The sequence below is a fragment of the Erythrolamprus reginae genome, chromosome 1 (assembly GCF_031021105.1).
Source record: "Erythrolamprus reginae isolate rEryReg1 chromosome 1, rEryReg1.hap1, whole genome shotgun sequence".
NCBI classification, from domain to species: domain Eukaryota; kingdom Metazoa; phylum Chordata; class Lepidosauria; order Squamata; family Dipsadidae; genus Erythrolamprus; species Erythrolamprus reginae.
In genome coordinates this window covers 373,072,067-373,096,845 of record NC_091950.1, presented here as the reverse complement: position 1 = coordinate 373,096,845, position 24,779 = coordinate 373,072,067, and the positions used below count along the sequence as shown (strand labels likewise).

General features: G+C 39.5%; 1 protein-coding gene across 2 annotated transcripts in view; it reads left to right on the top strand.

The window, feature by feature from the left end:
• LOC139157622 (cullin-9-like) overlaps positions 1 to 22,212 on the top strand; it is a 67,082-nt gene extending 44,870 nt beyond the window's left edge. For both annotated transcript variants that reach the window (XM_070734580.1, XM_070734579.1), the window contains exons 27-41: positions 542 to 687; positions 3,589 to 3,697; positions 3,998 to 4,194; positions 6,208 to 6,467; positions 6,567 to 6,930; positions 7,631 to 7,771; positions 9,001 to 9,165; positions 9,257 to 9,420; positions 12,178 to 12,271; positions 13,127 to 13,201; positions 13,634 to 13,744; positions 14,798 to 14,915; positions 17,410 to 17,543; positions 17,731 to 17,819; positions 20,725 to 22,212. In XM_070734580.1, the coding sequence (XP_070590681.1) occupies positions 542 to 687; positions 3,589 to 3,697; positions 3,998 to 4,194; positions 6,208 to 6,467; positions 6,567 to 6,930; positions 7,631 to 7,771; positions 9,001 to 9,165; positions 9,257 to 9,420; positions 12,178 to 12,271; positions 13,127 to 13,201; positions 13,634 to 13,744; positions 14,798 to 14,915; positions 17,410 to 17,543; positions 17,731 to 17,819; positions 20,725 to 20,923 (2,366 nt within the window). In that variant the 3' untranslated portion in view covers positions 20,924 to 22,212. The remainder of the gene's footprint in view (positions 1 to 541; positions 688 to 3,588; positions 3,698 to 3,997; positions 4,195 to 6,207; positions 6,468 to 6,566; positions 6,931 to 7,630; positions 7,772 to 9,000; positions 9,166 to 9,256; positions 9,421 to 12,177; positions 12,272 to 13,126; positions 13,202 to 13,633; positions 13,745 to 14,797; positions 14,916 to 17,409; positions 17,544 to 17,730; positions 17,820 to 20,724) is intronic.
• The last annotated feature ends 2,567 nt before the right edge of the window (positions 22,213 to 24,779 follow it).

Here is a 24,779-nt window from a genome sequence, read left to right as displayed (position 1 = left end):
AGACTTTTCTTTCGATGCTTCAAGTTCTGATTTTGATAAATTCACTTTTGAACCTTTATAAAAGGACTCTTGAGTTTTATTTGTCTGAATTCTGACTGGCAGCTTGACAGGTTCTAAGGAATTTTTAGAATACGGTCAGAATGGGGAGCATACGAATCTTAAGGAGAATGTTGCTCTAGAGGGCAGCACTACTTCTTAGTGATAGTGAAGGTAGGCTTTCTGCATCCCATTAGATCAGTGTTCCCCAACCTTGGCAACTTGAAGATATTTGGACTTCAACTCCCAGAATTCCACAGCCAGCGAATGCTGGCTGTGGAATTCTGGGAGTTGAAGTCCAAATATCTTCAAGTTGCCAAGGTTGGCAAACACTGCATTAGATGATGGGATTATCATTATTGGTTTATATGATTATTGTTGCCATCTTAAAAAAGAGAGTTCACAGTGTCTAAATAATTGCCATGCCTGAGACTGAGGGCTTATAGGAATGTTTTAGTGAGCTTTCAGTGTATTTTTCCCTGACTTACTCTTTCGTTTCTTTTAGGCCGGAGCCATTTTGGGATGGAGCATACAAAGCCACAGCGTTTACAGTGGACATGGCTGGGTCATGCTGAGCTAAAGTACCAGGGCCACATCCTGCAGGTGTCCACCCTGCAAATGTACATTCTTCTGTGCTTCAACCATGCTGAGGTCCTGACTACCTTGATTCTTACTTCATTGATATCATAGGGAATTGCTTCATGCCTATACTTAGTATTTGTTTGTTTGTTTGTTTGTTTATTAGATTTGTATGCCGCCCTCTCCGTAGACTCGAGGCGGCTCACAGCAATAATAAACAATATATAACAAATCTAATAATTTAAAAGAAACACTAAAACCCCCATTATTAAAAGCAAACATACATACAAGCATACCATACATAACTGTAAAGGCCCGGGGGAGATGTTTCAATTCCCCCATGCCTGATGGCAAAGGTGGGTTTTAAGGAGTTTACGAAAGGCGTGGAGGGTGGGGGGAGTTCTAATCTCTGGGGAGAGTTGGTTCCAGAGAAGGCTCTTCCCCTGGGTCCCACCAAATGGCATTGTTTAGTTGACGGGACCCGGAGAAGGCCGACTCTGTGGGACCTAATCGGTCGCTGGAATTCGTGCGGCAAAAGGCGGTCCCGGAGATATTCTGGCCCGATGCCATGAAGGGCTTTATAGGTCATAACCAACACTTTGAATTGTGACCGGAAACTTATTGGCAACCAATGCAGACTGCGGAGTGTTGGTGTAATATGGGCATACTTAGGGAAGCCCATGATTGCTCTTGCAGCTGCATTCTGCATGATCTGAAGTTTCCGAACACTTTTCAAAGGTAGCCCCATGTAGAGAGCATTACAGTAGTCGAACCTCAAGGTGATGAGGGCATGAGTGACTGTGAGCAGTGAGTCCTGGTCCAGATAGGGCACAACTGGTGCACCAGGCGAACCTGGGCAAACGTCCCCCTCGCCACAGCTGAAAGATGGTTCTCTAATGTGAGCTGTGGGTCGAGGAGGACGCCCAAGTCCATCTGCTTTAGTTTTATATTAAATTGATTGGACTAGGAATAGAATAATTGTCATTTAGCCTCTCAAATCCCTTGCCCTGTTTCTGGATTGTGGAAGGGAAAGTATGTTATTGAAAAATGAAATGCATATCCTTGCATTTTCCAAGGATTTGTTTTATACTGAGGCATCAGTGGTAAGGAATTAGGTTTGAACATGCTCCATTTGGATTTTTGTTTGGTATAGATATGTATAATTTGTCCTTTTCATAAGATGATGTTGATGATCCTGATTAGGTGAGTGTAGTGGCATAATATTGTATCAATTACTTTAGGTTTATCAGCTTGCCTAATTTAAGCTGGAGGTGGCTTAGAGCTTCTGTTTTCTTATATTTTATTGGTGTTGCTTATCAAGGCAGAATAAAAATCCGATAATTAAAAATAAAATGAATATGCGAGGTTGGTAACCAACAAAGCTCCTCTGATCCAGGACATGTTCCTGGAGGAGGAGGCTGATCTGGCGTGTATAACTGAGACCTGGCTGGGCCACGAGAGGGTAGAAACAATTTCCCCCTTGGATAGGGCTCTCAACTTGGGTGTCCTCAGATCTTCAGCTGAGGCTAGAGAACATCTCTCAGCTGTGGCCAGGAGGGCATTTGCACAAGTTCAGCTTGTCTACCAGTTGCGTCTGTACCTCGACCAGCAGGCTCTCCACACAGTCACTCATGCCTTCATCACCTCTCGTCTTGACTATTGCAATGCACTCTATATGGAGCTACCCTTGAAGAGCGTTCAGAGACTTCAGCTGGTGCAAAATGTAGCGGCACGTGCAATAACAGGTATACCAACGTATGCCCGTATTACTCCATCTTTTCATGAGCTACATTGGTTGGCAGTCGGTCTCCGAACGTAATTCAAGGTGTTGATTATCACCTTTAAAGCCCTAAAACCCAGACTATTTATGGGACCGCCTCCAACCTCATACCTCATTGCGGCCAGTACGGGCCCAGAGAGTCGGCCTTCTCCAGGTCCTGTCCGCCAAGCGATGTCGGTTGGCGGGACCTTGGGGACGAGCCTTCTTTGTGGCAGTTCCGACCCTATGGGATCGACTGCCCCCAGAGCCCCCTCCTCCCTACTGGTCTTCCAGAAAGCTGTTAAGACCTGGCTTTTCCGGCAGGCCTGGCATTAGATTGACTGCTGTGTATGTATGGTTCTTTTTAGGATATTGTTTTATTATATTACTGATTTTATTGTGTATTTTGATTGTATTTTAGTATTGTTGTATTTATCCCACTTATTAGCCGCTCTGAGTCCATTTCAAAATGAGTGGCAATAAACAAACAAACAAATAAATTTAAGCTGCAGAGAGTTGTATAAAATACATTTCAATGAGATTGCCTCTTCATTTAAAAAATAGTTTCCTGACATTTTCTGCAGTGTTACAATCTCAGTATGACCTGGGTTATTTTGAACCGGTTGATTGTGCTGAACCGTTGCTGATTCTGGATTGATTTTTTTTCTGCTCTGTACTAGGAAACTATCAGAGCCCCTTCCCCTTGTCAATAGTACAGATCCCTGTAAATATGTTAAGGTCTCAGAATGGAAGTGTTATTGAATTTGCAATAGTCTTTACAGCAGGGGCTAAAGACTTGATGTCACAGTTTTCTTCTCTGTGTCCCTTTTTTACTTGTTTAACTTTTTTTAAAAAGTTTATTTACAAATAGAAAGATTTAGGGTTGAGAAAGAAAAAAAAGAGAAAAAGAAAAAATGTGAAAACAGAAATCTGCGTATGGCGCAGACGTTTTTAGGTGATACGACATTGTGTAAGGAAATAATAGGAGGTGTATATGTATAATGTAGTAAGTATATTTTTGTATGTAAAGAAAGAAAATATAAGAGTTGACATAGGTATTAGTAAGTATTTGTGTTATTGTAATATATGGTGTATAATCTATTAATTTAAGGACGGATAAAAATCTTTTTCGAATTTGATTACAATTTAGTTGCTTTTGGAAAATTGCTTTGTAAATTAATTTACAAATTAATTTTTTCTTTTATTGGTTATAGGAAGTTTCTGTGGAGTCACTATTAGCAGTCACAAGTTTCCCCCCTGTCCTCCTAAGTCATGCCCTGAAACCTCTGACAAAGGAGAATGGGATCCTCATTCAGAAGCAGAGTAAGTAGCAAGGAATTCCTGTAAAAGAAGAGGGGATAATTTGGGTGGGATTATGACTTTTATTTGCTTATACAATATATTCCATCTTAATCTCTTCACCACAGAATCATTAAATAAGATTTTAGTTGATTTCGTGACTCAGTGATGAAGCTTCATTTCAACTTTAGTGATGAATTGAAAAGAATCTTCCTAACCATGTGTCACAGCTGTCAGTACAGCTGAATTGTGTCGCTATAGCTGAATTTAGGAAGGGAAAAATACCTTCGCTCTGCTCAGTCCCTTGCCTTCTCTGACTCCTAGGTCTTTTGAGGCTGAACGAGGGGTCACTGAGCCAGGCACCCAGCCAGCGCCTGTGGCTCTTGCCCAAACAGACGTATTTGAATGTGGAAGAAAATGAGGACTGTGCTCTGGAGAAGAAGAGGAATACAATTTGCTGTCTCCTTGTCCAGATTCTGAAGGCAGAGAAAGAGATGCATATTGACAACCTGGTATTTAAGGTATGGAACGCAAGGACCCAAAGCCCCTTGCCGAGCTCAGTCGGTAGTGTGCCGCGAGACACGGCCAGGTGTGCCGCGAAAGCTCCAGCTGGGCGGGGCGCTGCTGGTGCCGACCTGAAGCTCCCGCTCGCAGCTGTCCCCCGGCTCCTGCTCAATGCCGCGGTTTTCGGCGCTCTCCTGCTGGGCCCCAAAGAAGGAAGGCAGGAAGAAGGAGAGCTTCATTCTTCACGCCTTTTTCTCGCCTTCCTTCTTTGGGGCCCAGCAGGAGAGCGCCAGAAACCGCGGCATCAGGCAGGAGCCGAGGGACAGCTGCGAGTGGGAGCCCCAGATCGGAGGCACCGGCAGCACCCCGCCCAGCTGGAGCTTCTCTGGCGTCGGCGGCAAGTGTCCTTTGGGGCCGGCGGGAGGGCACTGGTGGTGGGAGCGGGGGGTGGTGGTGGCTGCAGCGGCCGCAGGCAGTCGCGGGGAGATGGCGGCGGCGAGAGGGAGCTCCAGGTGGCGGCAGCGAGAGGGAGCTCCAGGCAGCGGCGAGAGGGAGCTCGTTCTCTCTCTCTCAGCTGACTGCAAGCAGGAGCCCTGACGGTGGCGGTTGGACGTGCTGCTGGACACCGTACATGGTGGCGCTGCGGGCCTGGCATATACGGTGTCCAGCAGCACGTCCAGCTGCCGCCGTCAGGGCTCCCGCTTGCAGTCAGCTGAGAGAGAGAGAGAGAGAAAGAAAGAGAGACATATAAGAGAGGCAGAGAGAGAGAGAGAGAGAGAGAGAGAAAGAGAGACATAGCAAGAGAGGCAGAGCGAGAAAGAGAGACAGCAAGAGAGGCATTGAAAGAGAGACAGAGCGAGAAAGAGACAGCAAGAGAGGTAGAGAAAGAGAGAGAGAGAAAGAGAGACATAGCAAGAGAAAAAGAGACAGCAAGAGAGGCAGAGAGAGAGAGAAAGAAAGAAAGAGAGACATAGCAAGAGAGACAGAGAGAGAGAAAGAAAGAGATAGCAAGAGAGGCAAAGAGAAAGAAAGAGACATATAGCAAGAGACAGTGAAAGAGAGAGAGAGCAAGAAAGAGAGAAAAAAGCAAGAAAGAGATAGCAAGAGAGACACAGAGAGAGAGGGAGAGAGAAAGACATAGAGGAAGGGAAGGAGGGAGAGAGGAAGAGCAGAAAAGAGAGGAAGAAAGAAAGAGGGATGGAGAGAGAGAAAGAAGGGAAGGAAGGAAAAGAGAGAAAGAGGGAGAAATAGAGCAAAAGGGAGGAAGAGAGAGGGTTTTTTGTCCAAACTTTTCTTTAGCGCCCCCCCCCCCCTTTCAATGTTCCCCAGGATTTTGAAAATATGAATAATGTGCCGCAGCTCAAAAAAGGTTGGGAAACACTGGCCTAAAAGATGATTGATTGATTGATTGATTGATTGATTGATTTTATTTTATTTTTTATTTATTTATTTATTTATTTATTTTATTTTATTTATTTTATTTATTTTATTTATTTTATTTATTTTATTTATTTTATTTATTTTATTTATTTTATTTATTTTATTATTTTATTTATTTTATTTATTTTATTTATTTTATTTATTTTATTTATTTTATTTATTTTATTTATTTATTTTATTTATTTTATTTATTTATTTATTTATTTTATTTATTTTATTTTATCCATTTATTTTATTTATTTATTTATTTGATTGATTGATTGATTGATTGATTGGATTTGTATGCCGCCCCTCTCCGGAGACTCGGGGCGGCTAACAGCAACAATAAAACAGTGTACAATAGTAATCCAATACTAAAAACGATTAAAAACCCATTAATATAAAAACCAAACATTCCCCCATGCCTGACGACAGAGGTGGGTTTTAAGTAGCTTACGAAAGGCAAGGAGGGTGGGGGCAATTCTAATCTCTGGGGGGAGTTGGTTCCAAAGGGCCGGGGCCGCCACAGAGAAGGCTCTTCCCCTGGGTCCCGCCAAGCGACATTGTTTAATTTTCTTCATTCATTCATTCATTCTTTCTACCTTGTTCAGGTGATTGATGCCTGTCAGAAACCGGAGTCTGGCAGTACGCTAAAATTTTTGAACTTTAGCTGTAGCAGCACAGACGTCCTCTCTTGCATCCTGCACCTGCTGAGCCAAGGTTACATCCAACGCCAGGAGGACAACCCACATATCGTGGAGTACATTTCGGCAGAGCCCACCACACCTCACAGGGGTCAAGCCCAGCTCATTTTTCAAAACACTAATTGCCAAAAATCAAAGATCGCTTCTGGGACAGATGCAACCAAAAGGTAATGCCGTATGTTAACATGCTGGGTGTATACAGTAGAAAGTGAAAGCAATCCTTTGTTGTTGTTGTTGTTCTTCTTGATAAGGCTTTTTTTTGTCAGATTGGATACCTTTGGCCTTGACACAGAACAGGTTCTGATGGAGACGGTCCAATTGCCTATGGGACGTACCATGAATCAAGAAGAGGTTGAGTTGCTGATGACCCAAACAGTGGAGAAGGTGTCAGATACTCTAAGTGTGACGGCAGATATAGCTCAACATCTGCTGATACACTGCAAGTGGAACGTGGATATTCTGATCCAGCGATACACAGAAGACCAAGAGTCGGTGCTGTTTTTCTCAGGGCTGCAAGTGAGAAATCCTCAGCCACCTTCAAGCCCTGTCACCCACTGTCCAGTTTGTGTGAATCCTCTGGAGGAAAGAGACGATCTTCCTGTTCTGTGTTGTATGCACTATTGCTGTAAGGTAAGAGCTGCTTTGCTACCGTGATAATAGGTATCTGGGACGGGAAACAATTGCTTTCTTTCTGTTCATGATAGTAATGTATTAGTCTGCCATCTTACTCTGGAAGTATGTAACATTCGTTTTGTGTTTCATTCATCTTTGTGGATTGCTGTGGACTTTATTTATTCATTCGATTTTTTTATGCCGCCCTTCTCCTTAGACTCAGGGCGGCTTACAACCTGTTAGCAATAGCACTTTTGAACAGAGCCAGCCTATTGCCCCCGCAATCCGGGTCCTCATTTTCCCCACCTCGGAAGGATGGAAGGCTGAGTCAACCTTGAGCTGGTGATGAGATTTGAACCGCTGACCTGCAGATCTAGCAGTCAGCTTTAGTGGCCTGCAGTACTGCACTCTACCCACTGCGCCACCTCGGCTCATTTATATTATTCATATCCATGAAAGAACGTTGTCAATATTTAGAATTGGTTTCCATTCCCATTCTCAAATAATTTAATAGCATTTTCTGAATTTAAACATGCCTGGGATAAACATATATCCATTGTAAGATAAAATACAGGAAATAGTGTAAGGGCAGACTAGATGGACCATGAGGTCTTTTTCTGCCGTCAGTCTTCTGTGTTTCTATGTTTCTTTTATAATCTATGATAAATTGCAGTTGAAATGTTCCTGTTTTTTCCTCTGCCTCTTTCCTCTTAACTAGTCCTGCTGGAATGAATACTTGACTACTCGGATTGAACAAAACCTGATTCTGAATTGCACTTGTCCCATTTCTGACTGCCCTGCACAACCCACTACTGCCTTTATACGCTCTATCATTTCCTCCAAAGAAGTCATTGCCAAGGTAAGTTGGGTAATTATAAAAAAAATAGGCTTTAGCGGATTGAAAAACTGACCATTACCCTCCAGAAAGAAATTTTGTTCTTATGAGTAGATGCTTGCTATATATTGAAGCCTGAAAGCTGGTCATAGAAGGTTAAGCTGTTAATCCATTATGCCAGGCATGCTACATTTCATATTAGTAGATATTCCCTTGCTGTATATCACTCAGGTAGTTGTTGCTTAATGTACACAATTGTTATTCTCCTTCTTTGTCCATTAGATGGCAGTATCATGCTCCAAAACTCAATACATTTACTTTCAGTTTTAACTTTCAATAACCAATTTGAAAAGGAAAACATATAGAATATAAAAATAAAAACATCCCAATCTTGTTTTCCAGATTTCTTTCTAAATCATCATTCAAAAGTCTTTTCAGGTTTTTAATTTTCTGGCCTCTAATTGTCCGCCATTGTTATTTGAGTGAAGGGGTAGCTATTTTTCGGTTCCACTTCAGTTTTTTCCAAATTCTTCCTTAAAAGAGAGCTGCTGTAAAAATAGAGTTCTTGTTTATAAGAACAAAACAAAAACATCTCACCCAGATGTTTCACTCTGCTGTTCCCCACCTCTTCAGAGTGGTTGCTCCAGCTTTTGACAGCTCATATTGGCTGTCTTCCACATTGCCAGGTCTGGGGCTTGTCACTGGCGTTGTAGGGAAATTGCAGTTTCTCTATCCATGCCAGCCTGTGCCCTGGTTCTTCACTGTCCCTCCAGGACAGGTCTGGATCACAAGGAACCCCAATGACGGTGGGATTCAGTGTTTATTTTGGAGCCCCGAAATTTATACTGTGCCGCTGTGGTTCTGACCACGCCCGTCTCTTTTTGCTGACTCTTTCATTTATAACATCATTTTATCCGCCTGCTTGCTTCAGGAAATGATGTAATTTAATGTATTATTTAATATATTAATTATGTAATTAATAAATATATTTCCTTATTGAGAAAGTTTATTAGTAGATAAGTCTCATCACAAGAAATTCTTAGAGAATAACGTAGCTTATTTTTGCACCCAAAGTTGGTAATATTAGTAAGGATTAAGGTGCTATCCTAAATAGAATTATCTTTTTTAAAAAATAAGAAACCTATTGAAAACTTTCTTTTGTTAAGAGATTTATAATAAACATCTAATACAAATGTGTCCTAGATATTTTTAATGAGAACTCCAAAGCCAACATTCATGCATTTTTAATACAGTATGAGAAAGCCCTTCTAAGAGGTTATGTTGAATGCTGTTCAAACCTGACTTGGTGCACCAACCCTCAAGGCTGCGATCAGATACTCTGCAAGGATGGCCTTTGCTATGGAGAAGCTTGTTCAAAGTGCTCTTGGATCTCCTGCTTCAGCTGCAATTTTCCTGAAGTAAGGCTAACATCAAACTTGGGGGCAGACGTTGGGGTGGGGGGGAGTTTCTCATTTTAGGACCATTTACCACTCTCTGGATTCTTCACAGGCCCACTATCCTGCCAGCTGCAGTCACATGTCTCAGTGGATGGATGATGGTGGTTTCTATGAAGGAATGACTGTGGAAGCCCAGAGTAAGCACCTGGCCAAACTCATCTCTAAACGGTGTCCAAGCTGCCAAGCTCAAATAGAGAAAAATGAAGGCTGTCTACAGTGAGTATGATTTTTCAGTACATTTTTGTATAAAGAGGGAAAATTTATAGAAAGAAACTTCAGTAATTTAGGATTAGTTTGACAGATTGCATTATTGTGCCTTCTCTCTCAAAAACACAATCGATTTGTGTCTTCCTCATTCTAGAGTGGGGGTGTCAAACTCGAGGCCCAGGGGCCAGATCCAGCCCATGGGCTGCTTAGATCTGGCCCACCCTGGAAGCAGCAAAGGACCACCCCATAGTGCCTCTGCCAGCAAGGCACCGTGGGTCTCTTGAGCTCTGTTTTCGCTGCAGAGGGGTGCAAGAGGCAATTGCAGATAAAAATGGAGCTTGGAAGCTGGTTTTTGCTGGCAGAGTGCTCAGGCCACCACAGCCCCTCCCCCGACATGAGTGACATCGAGCTGACTATGCCCATCTTGGCCCCCAAGATTCAAACACAACCCTGATGCAGCACTCAATAAAATTGAGTTTGACATTCCTGCTCTAGAGGCAAGAGCGTGCAAGATGAAATAACATTCAGTTTGATCACCTTTCTCCATCCTTATGCCCTTTAGATATGTGGGAACTACCATACCTTACCATTCTGCTGTTTCAGGGCATTTTTCTTAAGTAGTTTTCATAATAGCAGTCCTATCTCCATTATCATTTAAATCTTCTCCCTCTTTAATTACGTTGATGTGTGGGTGATGATATGATATGACAAATGATATTTGTCATTACTGCTAACATTCCTTTGAAAAGTTAGAATGGAAAACTTGATTTGACAGACAGAAAATATTCTCTATGTTTCCTCCTTAGGAATTGGTTCTTGGTGTCTGGGCACCTTGGCTCAACATTTACAGCCTTAGTTGCTCCTCGTGTGATTTGAAATCTCACGGGGCAAAAACAATTCAAATAGAGCTTAAAGAATATATATTTATCATTTAGTGTTTTCACTGACCATGTTTGAATGTGATGCCACAGGCAGAACATCACTTGAATCTTACTATTTATTTATTTATTATTTATTTATTACTTAGATTTGTATGCCGCCCCTCTCCGAAGACTCGGGGTGGCTCACAACATGTAGAAACAAATCATAAGCAATCAGACAAATTTAAAATATTTAACTATTTAAAAACCCCGTATGCTAACAGACACACACACAGACATACCATGCATAAATTAAACGTGCCCAGGGGGAGATGTTTCAGTTCCCCCATGCCTGACGGCAAAGGTGGGTTTTAAGGAGTTTACGGAAGGCAGGAAGAGCAGGGGCAGTTCTAATCTCCGGGGGGAGTTGGTTCCAGAGGGCCGGTGCCGCCACAGAGAAGGCTCTTCCCCTGGGGCCCGCCAACCGACATTGTTTAGTTGACGGGACCCGGAGAAGGCCCACTCTGTGGGACCTAATTGGTCGCTGGGATTCGTGCGGCATGAGGCGGTCTCGGAGGTATCATCTTTTGGAAGAGAAAGTGTTCTCTAGTACACTGGAACCTCTACTTAAGAACTTAATTCGTTCCATGACCAGGTTCTTAAGTAGAAATGTTCTTAAGTAGAAGCAATTTTTCCATAGGAATTAATGTAAAAGCAAATAATGCATGCAAACCCATTAGGAAAGAAATAAAAGCTCGACATTTAGGTGGGAGGAGGAGGCGGAAGAATAGAAAGAGGAGAGTTGCTGCCGAAGGAAGAAGGTGAGGGGAGGGGAATCAAAAAAATCCAAAATTTTAAGGCTTAAAAAGAAAAAAAGAGGGACTCTGAGGCGGCGAGGAGGAGCATGCGCCTCCCATACACCCAGCACGAGGCTGCCTCCCATACACTGGCTGCTGCTTCTTCCTTCCCATGCTGAAGGGCTCCCCTCTCCTCTCGCTCACTCACTTTGTAGCTGGCGCCTTTCCTTTGCTGTGGTGACTCCTCGGCTGCCCAGAGCGAAGGGAGCGTTTGTTTTCTCTGGGCGCTGGCAGAGGTTTATTCCCTGTCCAAGCACCCAGAGAAAGGAAAATGCTTAGTTCGCTCTGGACTGCCAAAGCCTCCTTAAGCGCCACCGAAAGGCTCCTCTGGCAGCCCAGAAAAGCCCAAGATGGTCAGGGTTAATGGGGGAATGGCAGGAAACTAGCCGGACCTTTGTGCTGCTCTCAAATTTCCTTGGAAATTTTTCTGGGCTCGGGTTCTTAAGTAAAAAATGGTTCTTAACAAGAGGCAAAAAAATCTTAAACACCTGGTTCTTATCTAGAAAAGTTCTTAAGTAGAGGTGTTCTTAAGTAGAGGTCCCACCTTTTGTTTTTATTTTTATCATTAAAGCAATATTTCTTCCTTTCCCTTTTTAAAAACTGTAGTGCCATTCTGTATGGCTTTCCGTGTTTTGTTTATTGGGTGAATTTATGTGGTTGCCCATCTCACAAATAATAAAAAAACAATAAAATCATTACCCAACCTCATAATCTGCTGGAGAGTACACTTAAGCTCCTATCAACCCAGCCACTTTTCAAGCTTCATGTTACTAGATTCAAGCCAGATGGAAAAGCCATGACTTGAAATGTTCCAGAAGACCAATAAGGCTGGGCCCAATCTGAACTCAGGGGAAATTAAGTTCCAAATTGTGGGTACTGTGGTGGAATTCTTTCCCCTCTTGGGTCCCATCAGATGATATTTCTTTGTGGAGAGGGACTTAGTACTTAGCTAAAACAGCTTTGGGTGTTTGGTTCATTTACATTAATGATCCAAAGCATGAAGTTGGTAGCCACATCTTACTAATGGCCCTCATCCCCATTATATGCAGTATGACTTGTGCCAAATGTAACCATGGATTTTGTTGGCGTTGCCTGAAACCTTGGAAACCGACCCATAAGGACTACTACAACTGCTCTGCCATGGTGAGTGTTTGTGCAAAAGACAAGCCTGATATAGAAAATATTCTTTTCTAAGGAAATATAAGTAATAATATAACCTTTTTTTAATCTAAAGCAAGTCCAGGTATTTTTTTATCTATCCTGGCAATTGGACAATAATATTACTTTTGTTTTTTATCATTATACTGTATATAAGTTACCAACTGTTATGTTTTAGAAGTATAATTACTTCTGTAATTTTGGACTTCTTTTCCAATGTACAGTGATACCTTTTCTTACAAACTTAATTGGTTCCGGGATGAGGTTCTTAAGGTTAAAAGTTTGTAAGACGAAACAATATTTCCCATAGGAATCAATGGAAAAGTCATTAATGCATGCAAGCCCAAAATTCACCCCTTTTGCCAGCCGAAGCGCCCGTTTTTGCACGGCTGGGATACCCCTGAGGCTCCCCTCCATGGGAAACCCCACCTCTGGACTTCTGTGTTTTTGTGATGCTGCAGGGGAATACCAGCAGGGGAATACCAGCATCGCAAAAACGGGCGCTTCGCTGGCAACGGAAGTCCAGAGGTGGGGTTTCCCATGGAGGGGAGCCTCAGGGAAATCCCAGCAGTGCAAAAACGGGTGCTTCGCTGGCCACGGAAGTCTGGAGGCGGGGCATCCCAGCAGCGGCAGTGGGTTTGTAAGATGAAAACAGTTTGTAAGAAGAGGCAAAAAAATCTTAAACCCCGGGTTTGTATCTCAAAAAGTTTGTATGACGAGGTGTTTGTAAGACGAGATATCACTGTATGTATAAAATCCACATATGTACAGCCTAAGAAATTTTAAAAGAAATAATATTTGCTGTTACTTTCCATAACTGCATTCATCTCTCCCCTTTAGGTAAGCATAGCAGCTCGACAGGAAAAGCGTTTCCTAGACTATAATGAAAGGTGCATTTTTCATCATATAGCAAAGGTCAGGATCACTATTCTTTAGTTGAACCTGTGTTATGAACCATGTACTTTTATGTATTGATCATCTCAGAATATTTAGTTATAGCCCATTCTAGTCATTGAGAACAGTCATATGTCATCACTTCATCACGTGAAAAGGAAATTTAGGAAGATCGATTGTTTTATTTCAAAACTAATACATGGAATCAAACCTTGTCACTAGAAAAGAAAACACCTTTCCCTCGTACTTTCTGCATTTTAGCAGAAAAGTAGAGCTCACATTTTTTTTCATTTTGTTGTAAATACTCTGCAAGTAATCCTCCTCAACGTTGTTTTTTAATATTACCCTAGACGTTTAATATACATGAAAAGACACAATTATTTTCCAAGTACTGTATAGTAGTAAATAAAGAGTAGTCATCAGGGAAACTGATGTAGTTCTCTTCAATTTCAGGAATTTGCTATGAACTTGCGAAGTAGAGTTTCTACTGTCAGTGACGTGCCACAGATTCGGACTTTGACTTTTGTTATTGATGCCTGCAAAGTGCTGGAACAGGCACGAAAAGTAAGTCCCATCTTTCAATGTGTACTCCGCTTTTCTGCAGCATTGTCCCCTTCTTCTCAGTTTCGCTTTTTTTATTTTATACTTTTTATAGCCCCACAAAGGATATAGAAAGTGTAACAGAGAAGGTTCCACATCATGTGCACAGAACTGTATTGAATGGTCAGCATGTAAATGAAAGAGCGGAAATAAAAGTAATTGAAAAAATATAGAATGGGAGAACTGTGTAAAATTAAGTACAAATTTATTTAGACACATCATATTGGCACTAATGCCGGGCTTTTCATGCCAATATAAGTTTCAGATTCTCAAGTTTTCAAAACAAACTGTGACATTGTCCAACCAAGATAGGAGCTGGTTGCTTCTCTCTTCGTCCGGTCACCCAGCTGTTGAAAGGTGCTTGACTCATCAGCTAGCTATGGTGCTATGATTGAAGGCTCTATCCTCCTTCAGCTCCAAACTGTGTCAAACTGAATTCATATTAGAATACCCAAAGATACAGACAATCCCACATCCCAATTAAACTCAAGCTTGACAGTCGGTATCAAAACTTTTGAAAAATTCTTCAGAGACTCACTTTCCAATAAGGTAATTGACATTCCCAAAGAAATCTAGGTATTCTCAGAAATAGGTTCAACTCCATCTGCTTACTTAAGAAGATAATGGATTGTGCAGAAATGAATAGATCGACAATGAAAATTAAAGATGAGGATAAAACTGGGTAAAATTTTATGATTGGTTTGAAGAAGAATATAGATGAAGACTTAATTACTAAATTTTAAATGAATGGGATGAAAGAAATTGAGCACCTATGCTTTAAATTTGAGCTACAAAATATTCTTTTTCTCTCCTGCTCTAAGTAGGAAGGTGGTACTATGTGTTACAAGCTTCTTCCAGTTTCTTCATTCTATGAGAATATCAGAGGAGAGGTGCAGAGTTGCGGGAATGATGGGCCATTTCCTTCTCTCTCTGCTCCTAGTGAAACCATTCCCCCATTGGAGAGGTTCTAACCAGGATATTTGATTTATATGCATTGTGATATATGATATGTTTCAGGTCCTAGCGTATTCCTGCATCTACAGCTATTATAACCAGGACACAGAAAAAATGGACATCATGGAACAACAATCTGAGAATCTGGAGGTGCATACCAATGCTTTGCAGATCCTTTTGGGTGAGCATTATTGGCATGCAAATAACTGTCATTTCTTTGAGTCAAGTTCAGAGAATACTGGCAATATTCGTAATACAGAGAGCATCAGTTGTCATAATAGTATTTCCCCATTGCTACCTATACAGCTCTCCCATGTCTGCAAGTTCTTCAATATGCTGAGACAATAACTACTGTGAATCATTTATTTTGTCCACACTTTTCCTATATCTTCAGTGTAGTGGCCAAGAAGACTTGTGTTTTATTCAGTAAAAGATTGAGGAAAGGGGACATATGGATGATTTATAGCTAAATGTTTAAGTGTCCAAACTAAAAAAACTAGGACTAGTGGAAATTTAATTGTTTTGTATACCCGTAGTTCTTTTAAACTGCTCTAGAATTTATTAGAAGCGAAATAGAATGAAATATTTTTCCAGCTTATAACAGGTTTGTTGATGCACCTATAACCTTTAGATTATTAGTATTTAGGCTGTAGCTTTTTCTTTTTAAAAATTTATTTAAAAAATCATCACCAGCAAAGGTGTTTACATAGTTGAGGAAAAATGGTACAGTGATGAGTGAGTAAAATAAACTACATTTGACAAAATAAAAACTAATAAAAATAATAAGTAACTATAAATAATATTTTTTTCAGTCATTAAGAGTATTAACTCTGTACTATATAGTGACATATTCCATCTCATGTTTAGAACACAAACTTTCCAGAATTAGTTAAACTCATATCCGGGATTCAGTCTTTAAAATAAAAAATAAGTTTTTTTACAATTGCATAAAATTATCCTCTGCTGTATTTGTTGGCTCAGAGATTTAAAGCTCTTTGCTTTTTTACAAAACTGTATTGCAGTTTTCTAAAACACATGAATAGAAAAACAATATTGAAAAACAAAAAAATATTCAAACGAAAAGAAACATTAAGCAAATAGACAGAAAAAGAATTCTCCCAAATTAAGATAAATCACTGAAATATATAGTCAATCACATAATAACAATATATTAAATTGTGCATAGCAATTTGTCTTTTCTTGAAATACATAAAACCGTTCAATGGAAAACATACTATTTTTAATTACTAGAAAAAATAGCCATTTCAAAAAGGATCCTAAAGTTTCCAGATCCTCAACCCTGTTAGTAGTAATAGCTCCAGTATAGCCAGTTGTTTAGCTTCATCTTCCACCTTTTGGAGCTGTCTGCAAGAAGATCCTAAATCTACTTATTGCAGAATGTGATCTATCCAGTTCATATCAGTTTAAATTTCTCACTCTCTGTGTTTAACTGGACACCTTCGCCATCTGATTTGCAAATATTGTATCTGTCTTCTTTTACACCCACAAAAGTGTCTATTGTTTCTCTTCCACTTACAGACCTTCAAAAGCTTTCAGCAGGGTTTTTCCCATTATTATTATTATTATTATTATTATTATTATTATTATTATTATTATTATTATTATTTAGATTTGTATGCCGCCCCTCTCCGTAGACTCGGTGCGGCTTACAGCAATGATAAAAACAATATATAATGACAAATCTAATAATTAGAATCTAAAATAACAATAATACATTTAAAAAGTCTAAAAAACAAGAAACCCCAATATATGAAAACATATGTACAATCATATCATACACAAAAAACTACATAGGCAGGGGGAGATGTTTCAGTTCCCCCACACTTGACGACAGAGGTGGGTTTTAAGTAGTTTACGAAAGGCAAGGAGGGTGGGGGCAGTTCTAATCTCTGGAGGAAGCTGATTCCAGAGGGTCGGAGCTGCCACAGAGAAGGCTCTTCCCCTGGGTCCCGCCAAACGACATTGTTTAGTTGACGGGACCCGGAGGAGACCAACTCTGTCATGCAGGGTTTATATATAAAATAATTCCCTCACTTCTTTTTTTATTTTTTATTTTCTTTGAACTTATTATATTTCCAGGAGTTTCAATTATGAGTTGAATCCCATCAGAAATGCTAACAATGTTGTATTTGCCATATGACTTCAGGTCTGCTTTGTTTTTTAGTGCTGCCCTTTTTGACTTTATTACAGCATTTCCTGTCACATTGCTAACCACTGCTTCCTTCCAATATATCAGTGAAATAAAGAATACATTTTGCTTCATTTTCTAAATATTTTTGAAACCGTTTCTTTGTGTGCCTTTATTAAATAAAATAACTTAATCTGATCTTGACAGCCATGTTTTTACATGAGATGGCAGATTCCATATTTTTAAAATATAATTCAAAATCACCCAGACCCCTTTATAAGATTTTCTTCTCAAGATTATATTAACATATTATTTATGTTAAGGCTGTAAAGAATAACACTGAATGAGACAAGTTAAAAACCTTTAACATTTCATAAGGACCTAACATCCATCCTTTTTCAAATGTAATTTGAAGTAATATTTCTGATGAATTAAGTTCATTTTATAGCAAATTTATTTCATTTTTGTTTTTACACTTGGATTCATTTATTCACAAGTTTGTCAATGGATCTGCTTTTTCTTTCAGAGGAGATGCTTTTACACTGCCAAGATCTTGCCTCTTCCATTCAGTTGCTCAAAGCAAAGCATTTTAACATTGGTTTAGAGTTGGTTCGAAGAATCCAAGAACGGCTCCTGTCAATTCTGCATCATGCTACTCAGGTAATACTTGCCTCGACAAGATAGTAAATGGTAGTAAATGTATTTTTGCCAATTCAGTATTGCAGCAAAAAGAAATATGCTATATCATTGTAGCTAGGTTCTTTATCATTGTAATGGTTCCATTTTCTTAAGGAGCGTGATGGCTCTTTCCAGCATCTATATCCTTTCAATCTTTATTTTGTTACAGGATTTCAGAGTGGGATTCCAAACTCGACAAAGCTCCGAACAAGGGATTAAATTATCTAATGTACTTAATGGCACTTCTGCTTATAAACAGTAAGTTTTCTTATGAGGATATGTGAATAGTAAGCTGAGTTTCAGGTTTCTAGTGAGAAGCACTCTGGCTAAGAGGAACCTAATTCAAGCATGCCAGCAACTATTTAGATAGATGGTATTTCTCAGTGGTCCTCATATAAATTGATTTATGACTATAGTGGAGTCTACCCATTACAATCATAAGTTATGATAGTCTTAAAGTAGGCCAGCTACTGTACATTACTGATCTGATTTTATGTCCTTAATGTGATGATTGTTAAGCAAAATCTGCACTTGTAAAGCAAACCCATTGTTTGCTATAGGCCAGTGATGGTGAACCTATGGCACGGGTGCCACAGGTGGCACGCGGAGCCATATCTGCTGGCACGTGAGCTGTTGCCCTAGCTCACCTCCAGCGTGCAAGTTTGTGCCGGCCAGCTGATTTTTGGCTCACACAGAGGCTCTGGGAGGGCGTTTTTGGCTTCCGGAGAGCTTCGACAGGAATGAGGGAAGGCATTTTTACCCTCACCCAGTTCCAGGGAAGCCTTTGGAGCCTGGGGAGGGCGAAACACAAGCCTTCTGGGCCCACCAGAAGTTGGAAAACAGGCCATTTTTGGCCTCCGGGAGGCGGGGAAAGCTGTTTTCGCCCTCCCCAGGCATTGAATGAATGAATGATTCATTCATTCATTCATTCATTCATTCATTCATTCATTCATTCATTCATTCATTCATTCATTCAATTTTTATGCCGCCCTTCTCCTTAGACTCAGGGCGGCTTACAACATGTTAGCAATAGCACTTCTTAACAGAGCCAGCATATTGCCCCCACAATCCGGGTCCTCATTTTACCCACCTCGGAAGGATGGAAGGCTGAGTCAACCTTGAGTGGGTGTGGCCACTCACACATGCACGATAGTTCATGCCCTTACTCTTCGGCACCCAAGGAAAAAAAAGATTCGCCATCACTGCTATAGGCTGACTTTACTGAAAACCTGATGCAAATGTCAGTTTTCAGCAAAACTGTCTCAAAACACATCCCTGTGACTGTTGGATGCTTCAAATTGCTGTAAATGTGAGCCATTTTCTGAGGGCCAATGTCTGATCACTTGACCAGAGTGACAATGGTCAGACCTGCAGAATTGGGTGGAAAGTATCTCGAAGGAGATCTGTTTAACTTCAGAAGGGTTGCTATGCAACCAGACAGAAATTGATGATTACCTATACAAAGTACTTTCTGTCACCCAGGAGATGATTTCCTTCTTCTACATGTAAAATAACTTTATATTTTCCATAACAAGCCAGGTATATTTGAATTCAAATCTAATGTATATAGATTTGAAACAAACAAGATGCTTTTGGAAGTGACAAAAGATTTTTGCTTCTCCTTGAGTAATGTAATGTATTATTATCATTTCTCCAGTTTGTTTATTTATTTTATTATTTATTCATTTCATTTATAGGCCACCTAACTCCCTAAAGACTCTGGGCAGCTCACATCTAAAAACAATATAAAAAGATGGTTTAAAACCTATAAGAAACTATTCATATATTTTTGTGGTCGGATCTAGGTGGGACCACATTGATCAAAGTCCCCAGGCCTGCTGGCAGAACCAGGTCTTTACAGCTTTCCGGAAGGCCAGTAGGTTGCAGGCAGTACAGATGTCAAAAAGCAGCTGGTTCCAGAGAGAGAGTTGGTGTGATATGGGTGTACCTAGGTGCACCCACAACAGCTCGCGCAGCTGCATTCTGGACCAGTTGTAGTCTCTGAACATTGTTCAGGGGTAGCCCCATGTAGAGCAAATTGCAGTAGTCTAACCATGAGCTGATAAGTACATGAATGACCTTGAGAAGAACCTCCTGATCCAGATAGAGTCGCAATTGGTGCACCAGGCGAACCAGTGCAAATTCTTGGTAGTGTCAGTGTAATAGTAACCTCTTGCATCTCTTAAAATAACATTGGTAAAAACAAAATGGAATTGAATTCTGTTAGTTTAGAAAATCTGGTATATTAATTGTGAATGTTAGCATTTAAAACAGGCAGGTTGTTTATGTTTATGAATTATATTACTTTTGAGTAGCTGAAGGCAGTATCATCATGTCATGTAAAAGGAGAATCCATGCCATGCTTTTTGTTTGTCCAATTTTAGAAAACCTTTTAAAAATTGTTTTATATTCAGTAAGCCTATTCATTCTATAGTTCACTAGTCCCTTGCTAAAAATCAGTAGAAATCAATACAGTGGTACCTCTACCTAAGAATGCCTCTACTTACAAACTTTTCTAGATAAGAACCGGGTATTCAAGATTTTTTTGCCTCTTTGCAAGAACCATTTTCCACTTACAAACCCGAGCCTCCGAAACTGTCATTGGAAAAGGCAGGGAGAAGCCTCTGTGGGGCCTCTCTAGGAATCTCCTGGAAGGAAACAGGGCCAGAAAAGGTGGGGAGAAGCCTCTGTGGGGGCCCTCTAGGAATAGCCTGGGAGGAAACAGGGCAAGAAAATACGGGGAAAAGCCTCCGTGGGGCCTAAGAATCTCCTGGGTGAAAACAGGGCCTCCACTCTTCCTGTGGTTTCCCCAATCGTACGCATTATTTGCTTTTACATTGATTCCTATGGGAGAAAATGCTTCTTTTTACTAACTTTTCTACTTAAGAACCTGATCATGGAATGAATTAATTTCATAAGTAGAGGTACCACTGTACTAGTGAATATTAGCATCAACATCCACAGCGTTCTGGGATGACCACCAAAAATATGATACAGGGATCCCCAATAGCTAATCAAGAAATTTCTATTGGGGAAAGTCCTTATTAGCTCATGTCAAACATACTGGAGTGTAAGTCAAGCTAGATTCAATAAGTATCCTGCCGGAATTTAGAAGACTACTGTTATGCAAAAATAAAACGACACTAAATTTGTTTCTGCACAGGCTGATTTTTTATGAAGGATCTGATTCACCTGATACAGATGATGGGGGCAAAGAGGAAGATGAGGATGAAGAGTATGTTCCAGAGTGGCAAGAATATGATGATGAAGATCTTGATGATGATATTTCTTATGATGATGAATCAGAAAATCTAGAGAGAGATTGCTTTTTTTTTGACGATGAAGACGAATCATTTGATTAGGGTTCACCGTTGGATTTCCCAAATTCTGAAGAAGAGGAAGCTTCAGGCGACCTTGTCCCTGCTAATTCTGCTACTATCATTGTCACAAACTGCAGGGAGAGAATTTCAGTTAATTGGGAGTCAATTATATGGCCGTTTACAGTTAAGGGCACCTTCTCTTTGAGATAGATCTTTGTGGCTGTTGGAAAATTCACAGTGCCTGATTACATACAAAGTTCATTAGCCAAATAAACAAATGAAAAAGCTGGGGTGCAGTGAGGCTGCAAACTTTCTTAGGGAATAAAACTAGGCTCCAGTCTAGAAAAAAGACCATTGCCTCAACTGCAATGAGGACTTCAATTGTAAGAGAGTGCTGTATACCATCAGTTTATGTGAAAGTTTGCACATCATCCCTTCCCATGTTCCCTATACCTTATTGCCCATTAGCTACAACTTACGCAGAGGTTTTATTTGATAACTATATTTGACTTGAGTTAAAATTATAGGACCTAATAGCAATACAGCCTTATTTATGAGTGCCAGTTCAGTTTTGTTCTCCAATAGTGATTCTTACCGTAAATACATGGAAGCATGAATGTGTGCGTGTGTATGTACACAAATGTACATAAGTATGCAAAGTTTCTAAGGGGCTTCCTGTCTGTCTGAACAACTTAAGAATTTCCATTCTAACACAGCTCCAAACAATGAACAGAGATTTTGATTTCATTACAATATAAATTATTCTATAAGATTCAGCTCCAGGGACAATTATATTCTCTAATTAGTGAAAAAGCAACTTAGGACATTGATTGTGCGTGAATCATTTGAATTGCATCTCATTTGGGCAAAAATTGTGTGTGCTTGTGTGCATACGTGCAGTTGCGCACTTGCATATAATGCTTGCTTATGAATGTTGGTAAGCGGGTGGGTTTTTTTTTTTAAAGTAAAACAACTCTCAAATTTGGTTTAAATGCCCTACTGTGGCCCTATTGGATAAATAGGTTGCTTATGTTTTGAACTGAAATGGTTTTGTATTTTGTATGGAACTCTTTCATGAAGATATTTTTTCTTTAATGTTCTTTTGCCATTTGGAATGCACTCTGCAGGTGGGAATTCTGCACATATAGATGTTCAGAGGGTTCACATATACAATATAAACATATGTATACATACATATCTGTGTATGTATGTGTATGCAGGAACTACAATTGTTCAAAGTATTATGCTTTTTCTTGAAAATGAAAAACAACTCAAAATTATACAATTTCTGTTTATGAAATAAACTGGTTTTTCTTCTGTTTCTCTTCTAATATGCTTTTCTTTGATTCTGCTTTGCTATTCTTTCTTAGTGCCAAAATTTTAAATGGGAATGGCAAGGTTGTTCTTGGGAGAAGCCCCATAATCTTGGAAGCATCTAGTTAAAAGAAACATTTGCTACAATGCCAGTTTCTCAGTTTCTCCAGCTCCCCAGATTCCTAATACTTTATCGTTTACTGAAAACAGGATAATTTATATGTGCAATGTCACAATATCCATCTTTTACACTCTAGACTAGAGCAAGTGTGGGATGTAATGAGATGTAGGAATGACCTATGAGACAGAAGGAAGAGCTACAGACTACACAACCATCATGCAAAAGTCCATTGAAGCAGATGGAATGTGGAAGGTGTTTTAGAAGTGGCTGTTCGTAATTTTTTGGAGAGTAAAAGAAAAGAAAAGGAGAAATACTTTCAGACTTCAAGAATCTGTTAATGTATCATTACAATAAAGATAGAGCTAGTATTCATTATCATGCTTCTTGCCTAAACTATATATGCTTTCTGGCTTCCTCTTATGGCAATTTGCAATACTACCTCTTGTTAGCTTGTTTATATATTGCCAACCCAACTGTTTTGTACATAATACTAACACAAACAAACAACATTGAGAATCATTGGCTAGAATATACACATGCTCTGAGCCATTTGTTAAATTATGGTTGACTAAGACACATTTTACAAACATTACAAAAGCATAAACCAAATTCATAAGCCACGATGCGTGAGTTCACATACTGCTCTTAAATAAACTACATTAAATTTGGTACAATATATGAACTCAGCCCCTTAATGCTTGGTTGAATATTATTATTATAATTTTACCCACCTCACAAGGATGGAAGGCTGAGTCAACCTTGAGCCAGTGATGAGATTTGAACTGCTGACCTACAGATCAAGTCAGCTTCAGTGGCCTGCAGTACAGCATTCTACCTGCTGCGCCACCCCAGCTCATGTCCACTCTGGACAAAACTTGCATTTGCCCAGTCTCATGGCCATGTGGTTACATATTATGAACAAAAACATGTGATGGATGATAGAAGATTAAAGAATGATACGGTAGTTTTTTCATATAGTTCCTTCAAATTTAGCAGTTATATTAACAGGAATTGGTGATAAATAGATTATGCCGGGTCTCTTGTCCCCCCCCACAAATATTGGCAAACAAGTTCTATATTTCTGCCAAGAAAATTACTTGAAATAAAAACTTACTTTCAAAAAAAAACCCCTAATAGAGAAAAGATGTTAGGTATGTTTCCTGTTTTGAGTGATTTACAAAAGTAAAGGATTAAAAAAAATCTAAAAGTAAATAATTAAAAGTATCTGTGAAGTTACTTGGAGTTAAGCTGGCAAATATATTTTACTTAAGGGATGAGGAGGGGAATAATCCAGGTTGCCAGACAATGCAAAATAGGCATAGCCAGAGGTGGGGTTAGGTCTGAAAGTCCCTTAGTTGAGAACATATTATATTATATTATTATATTATATTATATTATATTATAATCGAGGCAAAAGTCCTTAAGGAGTTAGGCGGCATGTAAATTGAAATAAACAAACAAACAAACAAAGATTCTTGGAGTGGAGGGTGAACTTTTAAAGAGCTGTCAAATCTGAAGTACCAGGGGGCAATTAAAATGTCCATATTTGAGTGGACAGATAATTATTTTTTTCTATACCTAGAGATTGTTATATGTGCTGTATATGTTTCCTGCACTATATTCTAGATCCTAGTAATTTAGTAAACATGGCTTCACCTTGGCTTCTGCTTCGTGAATGCCTGTTGTTGAATATAATTTGAGTTATAATTTGATGTAAATTTTACAGATTTATTCCACATTCTTCTTGCTTTGTTGAAATTTTATCTCTAAAGTTTAGTATCCATTTATCATAATTTTTTAATGTCTATCTATTTTATTATCTCTATTCCATAAGCATCTATAATGTCTATTGGCATGGAGGCTTTGGCTATTTTACTGCTTTTAAATCTTTTGCACATTTCGTTGATTGTCTTCTGTTACTCAGTTTCAATGTAGGAAAACCCCCCTCCAATTTGATAGTCCTCAACTTACAACTCTTTGTGTAGTGACCATTCAAAATTACAGCAGCATTGAAAAAAAGGGATTATAAGACCGTCCCTGTCCTCTCTTTTTTAAAATCCTTTTTATCACTACTTTCTACTCATGTTAATACAAACTATATTTCTATATATGATTGATAGATAGATCGATCGATCGATAGATAAAATGGGAAATACTGATTGCTCCAGCACATCAGCGGACACCATAAATTAATAACTTCTTCAACTCGCTCCTAGCAGGTCTTTTGCTACTGAGGTGACCCACAGAACAAATGTTTCTTTCAATCTCCCTCAAGTGTATTCATGGCTTGTTCATCATTATTCAATGCACTTAAAAATAAAACACATAGATAGATTAATTTTATTTTTAATTATGGGAATTTATTTATTTGATTAGATTTATAAGCTGCCCAACTCCTAGGTGGTGAACATAAATAAAACAATGTGTTACAACTAAAATCCCAAAACAAAAACATTCATTCCA